This window comes from Dunckerocampus dactyliophorus, chromosome 3 (genome assembly GCF_027744805.1).
Source record: "Dunckerocampus dactyliophorus isolate RoL2022-P2 chromosome 3, RoL_Ddac_1.1, whole genome shotgun sequence".
NCBI classification, from domain to species: domain Eukaryota; kingdom Metazoa; phylum Chordata; class Actinopteri; order Syngnathiformes; family Syngnathidae; genus Dunckerocampus; species Dunckerocampus dactyliophorus.
In genome coordinates this window covers 9,212,487-9,225,831 of record NC_072821.1, presented here as the reverse complement: position 1 = coordinate 9,225,831, position 13,345 = coordinate 9,212,487, and the positions used below count along the sequence as shown (strand labels likewise).

The following is a 13,345-nucleotide window of genomic DNA, read 5'->3' as shown; positions in this document are numbered from 1 at the left end:
TGTCAAGCCGGGAGGGGGAAGAGAGGGGTCAGAAGGGGCCAGGGGGGAGGAGAGAGAGAGAGGAGGGTGTGTGTGAAGCAGGTGTCAGGGAAAAGAAGTGTGTGCATGTCAGTGGATATGTGACGAAGCCAGCTGACGGACTTTGGGTGTTTTTCATCTCGGTGAGGTTTGAACAGCCTGAAAGGAGATAAATATTGTAATTATGCCATTTCAGTGAGTCTGAATTTGTGGATGAAATATAATACCTATTATTTTGTAGGACAGGTGTAATGAGTATTTGCAGGTTAATTTAATAATATTTTCAGGCCTACTCTGAGGTTTTATTTATTTTTACAATTGCGTGACAGGCCTCATTAAATGCACCATTTGTGGCCCACGGGCTGCAGGCTCTTCATTCTTGGTTTAAATAAATGTAGAGTACTGTATTTTTATGACAACCTTAATTTTTCTAGTTCAGTGGTTCTCAGACTTAGTAAGTAAAGTACCACCTCCAACATTTTTTGCTTTGCAAGTACCATTTTTTGCTAAAAAAAAAAAAAAAAAAAAAAAATCTATTTTACAAAGTGTTTGGTAAATAAATTCGTATTTGTGCAATTATTTCATGAAATGTTATTTTTATTTGAAAAAACTTTTACGGTACTCCATTAGATGAGGCCTGTACCACAGATAAAGAATAACGATTTTAATTTCTTCAATAGCTGCACACGCTCCAATTACTGTAATGTTTCGTTGTATCTTGAGCCAGAGCACCACTTAGTGCCAGACTGAGGAACTGCACCACACGCTCGCTGACGCCAAAACTGCGAAACACTTCACAAAAGCTCACACATTTCCTTAAAATCCACACATATTTCACTTTATTCTTTCCCACAAAACTATAATAATTTATCAAAACATGAATTAAAACCTAGCATATATAATTTAGCTCATATTATTTCGAAACCAATGACATACATATAGAAATAACACATTTATCACGTTTACAAGCACCTTCAGTGTTAAAAGTGAGTTCAGAGTGAGTGAGGAAACATGGCCTATCGTGAGGGACTAATGTAATGTTCTAATGCTTATTTTTAAGTATGTTTTACAATAAAACATGTCACAAGGAGACAGAAAAACACATTAAAGAACTTCTGATTTATGTGCAGATGACAACTTCAATATACTAAATATTAAATACATTAATAAAGTTCAACCTTCACCATGATTTTAAGCACTTTTACAATAAAACAGTAATTGGAGGATAGTTTCTGAGAAATACGTGCCAAGGCAACAGCCTTCAAAACAAAGATTAAAATATTTTTTTTTTACTGATCTCTGTTTAGTGCAGTATTTAACATAAATCAAAGGAAACAAGTGAGCAGACAACTTTATAATATCATTTTTATCCTCCATTCGTTCTTCCATTAGCCGTGTTTATCACAAGTGAGCTGTGAGTTAAAAGCAGCTCATGTAAAGTTAGTGTGATTGTCGAGGCTGGGCAGAGAAGAAACTGAGTCGAAAATGCAACATATTTCGTAGAGAATGATGAGTAGATTTCTCTAATTTGTCCTGAAGGAATATGGTGTATTTCTACTGAAGCTTCTGAAGTTTCTGAGTAAGCACAATAAAGTTCCAAAGTGGTAGTATGGACCACAGTTACAACTAAAATATAATTATTTTTTTTAAAATTAACAAGACTTTTGATCAAATTTGTATGCACTTCAGGGTTTGCTCAAATTTTTACATAAACGGCTGTTGGCTTAAACTTTTAACATTTTTTTTTTCATGGACTTAACTACATTTTATATACAGCAGACCCTCCAAAGTCAAATGCCCCCCAAAATAAGCCTGTAAAGTTACACAAAACCATGAGGGTGAAACCACATGACAATAGCGGTGTCCTGTTCCCATATTGGATATCAGTCCGATCTCAGCAAAAAAAAAAAAAAAAAACAACAACAACAAAAAACCCAACAACTGGATCATATAGATCTAGCAGTCCATTCCAGACTCAGCTCCAGCACTTCTATCCAGCAGCGCCCGATAGACCCCACGTGATCACAACAATAACATGTGCTAACATGCAAGGAATATAATCTAACAAAGGAGGAGGAGCAACGTTGAAGTCTGAAAAAGAGATTGCAGCCAAGTGCAAAACAACAGCATGTACAAGTCCTCCGTGGTGGCACACAACTGGGAATGTTTAACACGACCACCCTCATCGCACATCCGAAGCAGGACCACATAATACAGCATAAGGATCCTCACAAGGCCATGCAGGCAAAAAAAACAAACCTCCGGCCCCCGCTACGCTGTCCGAAACAGCCGCAAAGCACGAGAAAGCAAGATTTTCCTCACACCTACTATTGCTGACTATTGTGATCTGTTTGAGTAATATCAATCGATTGAGCTTTTTGTAACATTCCACACTACAAAATAAGTAACACAAGTAGGTGTGAATCGTGCTCGGATTGATATCGGTATCAGTTGATACTTAAGGCTGCAATAATGAAGTGAAAAAGTTGTATCGGCAGCAAATCTTGTGAGACTTCAGTTCAGCGGGATTTAAAGGATCAACTCCACACGTTTGTTTTGCTTATTTTGGCGTTTGGTGATGGCAAAGGGGAAAAGGTGTGATGATACCCTCTAGTCGGGCCACATGGTGGCCTAGTGGTTAGTATGTTGGCTGCAGTCAGCACCAAGAGTCCGAACAGCTCACATCCTCTGATATGTCAAAAATATGCATGTTAGGTTAACTGTAGACTCTAAACTGTCCATAGTTGTGAAGGTGAGTGTTAATAGCTGTTTGTCTATGTGCCCTGTGATTGGCTGGCGCCCATTCCAGGGTGTACCCTGCTTCTCTGGGATAGGCTCCAGCTTACTCTAATGAGGACAAGGGGTATAGAAAATGGATGGACGGCTACCCTAGAATCGGAATCGAAACTTTCTGTGACATCGAAAATCGGGCTACAACTTCAGTCCTGTCTGCTCAGGATAGTATGGCTGACGAAACAACACGTTAATGAACAAATGTAGACTGAATTTAGACCACATAGTCAACTGTGCCACACAGCCAGTAACCCCCCTCTTAGCTCTTCTGTCACACAGACGTCACACAACATCAAAGTTAAAGATAAGTTCCTAAATTGTTTGTTAAGTTTTGCCATTCTGCGATTAACTTATTTTTACACTTGTATGACAGTTAAGAACGCCAAAAAGTGTGACTTGTTCCTCACCTTGATGTGAAAATGTTGATAAAAACATTCAACATAAGGTTAATAAAGGCTTTTTGATGGCAAAGGTTTGACCCTGGAACTGATTATTTTTACAGGGTGGGCCATACGTTTCTGTACATAGGAAAATGTATAATGTATATTTTCTTATGTTTCTAATCAGATCCCCAGATCGCTCCCCTCTTGATTTCTATCTGTGGGAGCACTTGAAGGCCATGATGTATCAGGGGAAAATATGAGACAAAAATCATCTCAAGGAACATATCACCAACGCCATCACAAGCATAACTTCAGCTGCACTAATGCAAGTTCATCAACAGTGGAAAACACGTAACGTATTTTCGAAACAATGGTAATCATATAGAGCACATGATCGAAATAAACACAGCTGTCCAACATGAATGATTATTTTTCCGATTTATGGAAACGTATGGCCCACCCTGTATTAACCTGTATTATTCCTGTGAGACAAATCAGACGGCCCAGCATCTCGAAACTGATTGTGCTTGACTTTGGAGGCTCCACTGTATGTTGTGCCACATCATAACAGGCATTATGTGAGAATACGTGAAAATGACACCCTGTTTCTAATAGGTTAACCAAAGTACCAAAATATAAACTCTCATAACTAAATCTCAATACAAACCGATTTGGCACTTGTGTATTATTATAGTACTAAACTAGGAGATAAGGGTGAATTAAGACACACATGTTCATTTTTTTCCATAGAAAAAAAATTGTTGTCCTTTTTATGTCAGAATAGTGTTCTCGTTTTATCGACACATCCATACATGGTTGCATCATATCACTATAGTTTAAACTCTCTAAAAGGCTCTATGCGTGAGCTTCAAGTTAAATCAGCCACCAAAATATAAACAATAACAACATAAATACACATTTAGTCGGAGGTTCACATCCTACTTCCTTATTTTGGTTTAGCTGTGAAAATGAAGAGCGCTGGGACACTTACAGTGCATCTCCAAAAGAGAGGTGTTTTAGTTGCACATTTACATGTTGTGTCGTGTACCTGAATATATTATGGTATACATCCACTATGACAGGGTTTTAAAACCACAGGTGTCTCCTTTGAGAAGCATCGCTAAGCATTTTCTTCTCTCAGTGTAGAATGACATACAACTCAGCTAGTAACTAGCTAGTGCTTGTTTATGTTCTTCACAGCCTTGTTGCTTGGTGAAAAGGACACTTGCAGCATATCACGGGCCTACTTATCTTTTTTTTTTGGTCCCTTTCACCTCCCCTTGTATCTCCCACACAGTGACGCCCTCTGGTGGTGATAAAGCCATTCTTCTCACCTCATTCTCATCTATTGGGCAAGAATCAGCTCATTGCCTGTTTCTGGTCCTCCTGCAGGAAAGCCTGCTTCTCCATCAGTTTCCGGAAGAGTCCCTGTTTGTTTTCCAGAAGCTCTGCGTGCTGGCCGCATTCGGCTACACGATGCTGGTCCAGCACTGCAACTGCATTGGCGTTCTGGATGGTGGAGAGACGATGAGCAATGATGAGGACAGTCCTCCCTGTTAATGTGTGAGAAAGCCAAATGAATACATTGATTAATACTGAATACACAAGATAACATATAGAAATAACATAAAATAAATAAAATTGTATTATTATTTTCAAATATTTTAAAAACAAAATATATTTTTTTACACTAATTGTTGCACAGAAGAACAAAATGCACAAAATACTGTATGGTGGTGCATCCCTGAATAAGATGGCATTTACCTGTTACTCACCTCTGTCTCGTTTAAATGTCACAAAAGCACAAAAGCAGTCTCAGAGAAGCGACCGGCAATATGGAGTCACTGCTCAACAATCAGTAGTCATTGTGTGATTGTGATAGGCTACTCATTCAATGACAATTAACTTTAGTAGTTAAACTTTGCCAAATCGCTATTATAGTTGACAACAGACATACAGTAACTTATGTGCATGCATGTGTGTTACATGGTTTAGCAACAAGTCAAACTCATTCAAGATATTTTTAGGCTCTGCTGAATGAATGAATGAATGACTGCCGAGATGGAAGGTAATTTATCCAAGCTCAACAGAAGGCGATCAGACTTTTACAGCAAAGTAACAGACATGTACTTCATATACAAACAAAAGGTAAAAGGTAAGACCACAAATGTTTTTCAGTAAATAAAAAATAAATGGGACTAAGAAGTATATGAAAACAAAGTTTTGAAGGAAAGTGAATTATTCTCTTCTTTTTCTTCTTATCCTGTTAACGAGCAACCTGTATTAACATAAAAACTGACATCACCATCCGGTATCTTTATCTAAAACGCAGACAGGCATCGATGCGAATGAGCAATGAACACCAATGATCCCAAGGACCCTTCAACTGCCCTCTAAGTTGCATGATGTAAAAAACATCAAAATTCACCCCAAACAGTGCCCACACCAAGACAACATTATAACCAGGGAATTTACAACACTGATATTGTCCAGCACTTCATTACCGATACCGATATCGACCGATATGGGTTGACAAATAAGCCAAATACTGCAATATTCATACAAGTTATCCAAAAAGTGCCTAAACACTGTAACTTCAAGTGATTCTTCCTGAGGTGTGATATTAGATTCGAAGTATTGATGGAGGACTCTGTACTCCCCCCTCGCATAAGCTATATGCCATGTTCCGCATGGCAGGTTGGACTTTAGTTTTGGTTTTCACGTGGTTTCCTGCTTTGTGTTCTTATTTTGGTTTCCTGTTTCCTGTTTGGTGTGGTGTGCAGCTACTTTGCGGTTGCTGGAAAGGTAGAGCCACATTACATACAAAGAGCAAAACCTAACACATACTGTCACTGTCTATATGAAATATAATGGCAAAACTAATTAATAATTCCAGACCGTGGAAATACTGAGCTAGCAAGGTGGAGGCATGTCATCACTCGCACACCGACATCATTATCTGCAGAAAAGAACGATGCCAATATGATCCGATATCTAATTTTTATGCAAACATCGGCCATCCCTACCATTAAGAGACACTAATGTCATTATTTGAAGAAAATTAAACATCAGTATGATTATGGAAGTAGTCATCTGACATATTCTTGATTTAAAAAGGGGAAATAAAAAATGAGACGCACCTTCCATGAGTCTCTCTAAAGCCTCCTGTACCAGGAACTCATTCTCTGCATCCAGTGCACTGAGGATGGGATGTTGTACAACCCGTAAATACAGTAAAGGTATAAAGAACACCAATAGCCAACTTGTTGACATGTATGTCATATGTAATAGTATGTAAGTCATACCTGGTGGCCTCGTCTAACAGCAGGATCTTCGGATTCTGATGACGGACAGCACAAGTTCAGTGAACAATCCGAGCTTCAATATTGCAGTTTTAAATGACAGAAAGAAAGCACTTGCATTGCGATACTGGGATTTGCTTGTGAGCAAGCTTTGTCGAGTTACTGGTTCCTGCTCCATGCAGATATATTAGTTTCTCTGCATGGTGAGGAGCAGTAAAAAATGTACGATACTTCACTGACCTTAAGAAGAGCTCTGGCAATTGCTATCCTCTGCTTCTGACCACCTGAACCACAAACACCAGGGTTATTCGTAGACTCATATGCAGTATATGTCTAAGACTATGTTCACATACATTTTTCCCCACTCACAAAGTCAATACAAAGCAACAGGTGGCACTAATCCAACTTGGACAAAAGCAGCAAAAATAACATTTCATGGACAGCCGGGTGCATGTACAAGAGTCCTTGTAGCAGTAGTCATTCAACCACATGATCCTTACCTGACAACAGCACTCCTTTCTCCCCCACCACAGTGTCAAAGCCTTTAGGAAAAGCCTGGATGAAGTCGTATGCGTTGGCCACTTGGGCTGCCCTGTAGATTTCTTCAGTGGTCACGGCATCTGAGTCTGTTGCTCCATATGCAATGTTGTCTCGAATGGAACAAGAGAACAGCACCGGCTCCTGCGTGTGTGTGCATGCGTGTGGAAGAGAGAGAGAAAGAGAGGCGGTTACTTGTGATAAAAATGATAACGCTCAGGCTTAAAAAGTTTGAGCTGTATTTGTACCTGGCTGACGGTGCCAATGTGACTCCTGAGCCAGTAGGGATTCAAGTCCCTGATGTCATGGCCATCCACAGTGATGATGCCTGAAGGAGATGTGAAACACTGAACACCACCTTCTCACTTTGATGCAAACAGAAGATGGATACAAAACAAGCGATTCTTACCTGAATCAGCGTCATAAAGCCTGAGCAGCAGTGACACCAGGGTTGATTTTCCAGACCCACTAGGTCCCACTACAGCCATGATGGTACCAGCTGGCACAAGCAGGTTGAGATTGTGGAAAATAGGAGCCTCTTTACGGGTCGGGTAGGCAAAGGAGACGTCACAAAACTCCAAACGGCCTTTCAGCTGGTCTGGGGGGAGAACTTGACCTTCTGTGTAGGAGGCAGTTTTGGTTTAATCTAATAACTTTCATTCACGCAATACATAAAAAAACCCACAAAAGCTACATTTGAAAACTTCTACGTGATTGATACATTGTGAGTATTTTAATAATGACATGAATAAACATGACCAAAAAAAAAAAAAACACAAAAGCTACATTTGAAAACGTCTACGTGATAGATACATTGTAAGTATTTTAATAATGACATGAATAAACATGACAAAAAACAAAACAAAACACAAAAGCTACATTTGAAAACTTCCACGTGATAGATACAATGACATGAATAAACATGACAAATTTAATGTAGTCTGGTAGAAAAACCAATAATTAGTATTTTATCAATTAAAAACCGCCATTTAAAAAGGGCCAGGTCAAGATGGAAGGTCTAAAAAACATGAGGCTCTGCACTGAAATATTCACAAATATATACTGTAAATCCAATAGAAGAAACTATCCATCCATCCATTTTCTATACCGCTTCTCCTCTTTAGGGTCGCGGGGGCATGCTGGAGCCTATCCCAGCTGACTTCGGGATATAAATTCATAATTTTAAACAACCACAATGTCCCAGCAGACATCTTTACACTTTCCTTAACATCTACCTAGAAAAGTGCTATACAGTTGTGATGTATTATTATCAGCATTATTTTCTAATGCATTCAATTTGACAAGTGATGGTTCAGCAGTCACTACGAACTGTAAAACAAGAGGCTACAATGAAAGCATCAATCTCAACGAGGAACAAACAACAAAAATGAGATGGAGGGTCTCCTGTATTTTACTGCTGTTGTGTGGCTTTTGGCCACGCTAAGGAGACCCCTTTTATTCTAGAGGAGTCTGAAAGCAGCCAGAAAATGGATGAGTGCAGCAAAGTGGGAGACTGTGAGTATTATAATACTGTAACGCTCAGAGCTAAGGCACAGCAACAGGGTAAGCTAATGTTAGCATGTGTGTTTTTTTCAGTTGTGTATCCTCAAATGTTACAATGACAAAGCAATTAGGGATATGCTAGACTAATGAGACCCAGTTGACCAGGTACTAGACATAGTGCATAATGCATCAGCAGGGCCACACGGTGGCTGAGTGGTTAGCATGTTGGCCACACAATCAGGAGATCGGGAAGACCTTGGTTCGAAACTCCGTTGGGCATCAGAGTTTACATGTTCTTCCCGTGTGTGGGTTTTCTCCGGGTACTCTGATTTCCTCCCACATTCCGAAAACATGTTGAGTTAGTTGGCGACTCTAAATTGTCCATCGGTATGAATGTGAGCGTGAATGATTGTTTATATGTGCCCTGCGATTGGCTGGCGACCAGTCCAGGGTGTACAGGTGTACCCCTGCATATTCCCAATTAGGATAAGTGGCATAGAAAATGGATGGGTGGAATGCACCAGCAGTGAGTAGAGTCATGGTAGGTGGAGTAAGAACCGTGCAGTGCAGTTGCTTTACCTTCATTATAGTTTATGTACCTTATAAATAAATAATAAATAAATATCTTATAAATAAAGCCTCAAGACAATATTCACCAATAAATACTCTGCTTCCACTATCATGAGACCATTCTATTTTTGTTTTGGTTAATGATGATGTATGTGAAAACTGACCATTAAGAGGGAACTCAGGCTTTCTGTCCAGCAGCTCCCACAGTCTTGTTCCTGCACCGAAACCCTTCATCAGCTCTGTGTAGAATGTACTTAACCCTGCACATCCCACAGAATCACACAGGGTTATTTGAAATAGTAAGAACATACAGTATATACAGAGTCTTGTGTGGTAAGTAGTGGTGTGTCATGTGTTACCTGCAATGCTGATGCCCACCCAGAAGGTGTACATAAGGAATGAGGAGAGTTCTCCCACAGTCATGTGCTGGCTGGCCATGAGAAGTCCTCCTTTGTACAGCACAGACAGGATCATGATGTTACCGCTGAGGCCAGTCTGAAACACACCAACACAGACGCACATGCACACACACACAAGCTTACTTAGTGTGGGAAAACCTTTACAACACTGTTTACTTGATAAAACATAAACTGAATGATCATCTTAATGGTGAAAAGTCGGCCACATGACAGAAATATTGTTTGTAAAAAAGGAAGCTAGTGTGCAAGCGTGTATTTGCCAACTGTGGGATTGCTTCAGGCTCTCCTCGCTGACACTCACACACACTCTCATATACTCTTACCGCTCCAAAGAAGGCAGCACGCATCACAGCCTCCTTCTTGGCCAGGCTGAGGACCTGATCAGTCTTCTGTGTGTAGGTGTTGACTTCGGACAGTTCTTTACCAAAAGCTCGAACTGTTCTCATGTTGCTGATGCGCTCCTCTGCCAACTGCACACACAAACAATGCCATTAGGACGTTAGCACATTGAATCTTGGTACATTTTGTACCATTTCCAAGGCCAAAGATGTGTAGTACAGTTTGGTTCAAGTCAAATGTAGTGCAGAATCCCACCATCCCTGGTGATTACCCATTGTACCCCTAATGGTATAATAATGGCGCTTACTTTTCTGTGAGTGCAGTGTGTTGGTGCAATCACTTTGCACATCTTATTTTGTCACAGCTTCCTTGTTGTAATGGCCCTAATTACCACATATTATTTCTCAATAAGGTTAACAAACTGTAACTGCATAGCTTGTTTGTGTTCTTTAACTGGTGAGTCTGTGTATAGTGTATACCTGTGTGGCTTGGGCCAGGGCGTCTTGCGTGCACTTAGAAATGGAGCGAAGATATCTGCCATAGACCACAGCCACGCCGGCCAAAGGAGGGACAATCAGCAGCATGAAGCTCGCCAGGCTGGGCGAGACGTAGAACTAGGGAAACGAAAGAAAGAAGTGAAAGTGAAAGTGATGAAAGGTGGGAGCGTAAAAAAACAGATGGAGAGCCAGTAGGGCTAGTGGCTTTTGCAGTGCCTGTAAAAGACTGTATTTTTCTGCATGGCTGTTCTGTATAAACGGCATCGACATGGAATGCGTGTACAAAGTCGACACAGCAATTTTCCACATTTGATGGTAGTAACAGAGCTGCAACACAGGCGGAACGACACCTGTAAGTGAGGGTATTTGCAATGCTTCACTGGGTCCTGTATAAAAAGCATAGGTAAATAAATACCAGTTCTACACTACTGTCGCAGCTCTGATGCAGCAATTTTGAAAGATTTCTGTGCAAAAGGGCCTACAGAGAAGCTTCAGAAAGGGACACAACAAATGGCTGGAATATAATAATTAAAATCCCAGTTCCAGATTTTTCTTTGGGGTAAAAAAGTTTTTTTTTTTTTAACGTTTTATTTATTTTATTTTTATTACTGACCTAATCCCTAGGTTCCCAAAGTGGGGTACGTGCACACCGAGGGGTATGCCGATTGTAATGGGGGTACGTGAGTAAAAATGGAAAAACAACCAGTGCCTAACACAATTACGAGTGTGCCTGAACACCTCACGGTGCAAGGAGAACGGAGCAGAAAGCGGAAAGGAAGACAGAGAATGAATTTGGTCATTGTTCTGTGTGCATCTTATGAACAAATAAATAAGTTTGATGATTATTTTGTGCATTAAACATTCATACTCACATTTTCACTGCAGGCTGTGTTTAACAAATGACCAACATGGAGAGGTTGTCACTTAGGTAAAATATACTGTATAGACAAAAACAATGGTGGGTATTTGAAGGTTTGTCAGGGTTACAGCAAAACATTTAAGGCAATTTAATAACAATGAACTGGCAGGTATCCTTAACGTAACCTGCTCTGCAGCATTAGTAACCATGGCGACATGCTCATTGTGGAAAAGCCACAGAAACGGTAGCCACATGCTGACATGAAAGTGACGCTACTAAGCCCCAATATCTTGTTTCCTCGATTTCTGTAAACCGGTTTCCCAACAGGTTAGAGCAGTGCTTGTCAAACTGTGGGGCGGGTCCCCCCTGGGGAGTGGCGGGCCTGTGGACTTTCAGGGGGGGCGTGAGTGGCAGGGAGTACTTTCAGTGTTAGTGCAGACCTGCCAAGATGTATAAATTTAATCATACTCAACATGCAGTTTGACTCTTGATTACACTTGTATGCTTCACAGCTCTCCATTTGATTGCATTTTCTTGGTTTCAGTTTCGACTTCAGCCTGTACATTACAGATAAATAAATAGATATTATCAGTTTCTCAATAGTATTTCAAATCGGTGGGGGAGGAGGCCTGAATACATTTCTGTCCCCTGGGGGGGCATGACAGAAAATAATTAAGAATCACTGGGTTAGGGTAACATGCATATAAAAGGTCTTTAATTCCTTAGACTGCTTTCAACACACTTGTGTTTCTGAGACTTCCTGAAGCCATGTTACATTTCTGGCAAACAGCAGATGTCACATGCTTCCTCGCAAATTAAATTGGGAACTTTAATTTCATTAAGTTCACAACAGAACCACAGATGCTCTATAGAAACATGACGAAAGAAGGACTTACCGTACAAAAAAAACATTTGAATCTTTTGATTCTGTCTAACCTTTTTATTGAGTTACTATATTTTCATCTGGACTTTTCGTTTATTTGTTTCTTTGTGTGCTATTTTCCATTAATACATTTACAAGTACAATGTCGTTAAAAAAATCCTAATAAAATATCCACGTCTAAAAAAATCACCGTGATTTATAATGGTAGAATTTAAAAATAATAACTTCTTTGTCAAAGCTTAATTAATATGAACAGAAGTTTAAAGGAAACAACATTTGAGCAATTGTATATGGAAAATCCTATTTAACACGGTTAAATCTAATCAGAAATGGATGCCAGCAGTTGTACTATATGGTGAATCTTATTTGGTTGAAACTTGACCTTCTTTAAGACATGAAGATTCTTGATTGTTTCTGTTCTCTTACAGTTGGAGGTCTGTGCTCACTGAATAATCAATAAAACATTCAGCAATTTGAATTTAAAAAAAACTATATAATGATCAACTACCCTGAGGGTTGCACTCACCATCATACTGACGCCAGCAGCTGCCTGGGCAAAAGCTCTCAGGCCATCAGAAAGATTGTCCGTGATGGAGCGGCCCACCACAGCTGTATCTGCAGAGAGTCGATTGATCAGCTCGCCGGTCCTGTTCCTGTCGAAAAACGCCACTTCCTGTCTGAGGATGGAGGAAAATACGGAGGCACGGAGATCGCGGACAATCTGCTGGCCTAAAGGAAGATGACAAGGAGTATTAGTTAATTCTAGTGGAACCCTGAAGTGGGGCCTATCCCAGCTGACTTTGGGCAAGAGGCGGGGTACACTTTGGGCTGTTCACCAGTCAATCACGGGCACATATAGTCAAGCAACCATTCGCACAGATATTCACACCTATGGACAATTTACATTCTCCTACCTAAACTATGACAGTTTTATGCAAATGTACCAGCGTCTCATCTCACCTGAGGTCTGCATGAGGTAGACTCTGGCGGCATTGGCAGCCCCACCGCAAAGGAACACACCCGTCAACACGGCACAAAGTGATGTGAGGGAGGACGTCATTGCCTCAGCGTCTGTTCCGGCTGTGTAGATCGTGTCTATCACTCTGCCCAGGAGAAACGGGGCTGACATGGTGACGGCACTGGACACGGTGAGGAAGCCCACAGCAGCTGGGAGAAGGAACATGGAACAGACTTAGAAGGGAACATTTGAGAGCAGCATAAGATTAAAGGTGCTGTCAGCTT

At 40.5% G+C, this 13,345-nt stretch overlaps 1 protein-coding gene across 2 annotated transcripts; it reads right to left on the bottom strand.

Annotated features, from left to right (window-relative positions):
• Positions 1 to 692: 692 nt before the first annotated feature.
• Positions 693 to 12,764, bottom strand: abcb10 (ATP-binding cassette, sub-family B (MDR/TAP), member 10). Of its 2 annotated transcripts, XM_054771451.1 has the most exons (12): positions 11,234 to 12,764; positions 10,344 to 10,478; positions 9,849 to 9,995; positions 9,466 to 9,601; positions 9,271 to 9,366; positions 7,443 to 7,652; positions 7,282 to 7,361; positions 6,997 to 7,177; positions 6,737 to 6,780; positions 6,500 to 6,534; positions 6,335 to 6,393; positions 693 to 4,747 (listed from the first exon to the last, which is right to left on the bottom strand). In XM_054771451.1, exons 2-12 carry the CDS (start codon positions 10,446 to 10,448, stop codon positions 4,554 to 4,556), a joined length of 1,287 nt encoding a protein of 428 aa, XP_054627426.1. In that variant the 5' UTR covers positions 10,449 to 10,478; positions 11,234 to 12,764; the 3' UTR covers positions 693 to 4,553. The 2 variants fall into 2 exon arrangements, with proteins under 2 accessions (XP_054627426.1, XP_054627427.1); XM_054771452.1 differs by lacking the exon at positions 11,234 to 12,764 and having other exon boundaries at positions 10,344 to 11,224.
• Between the last annotated feature and the right edge of the window lie 581 nt (positions 12,765 to 13,345).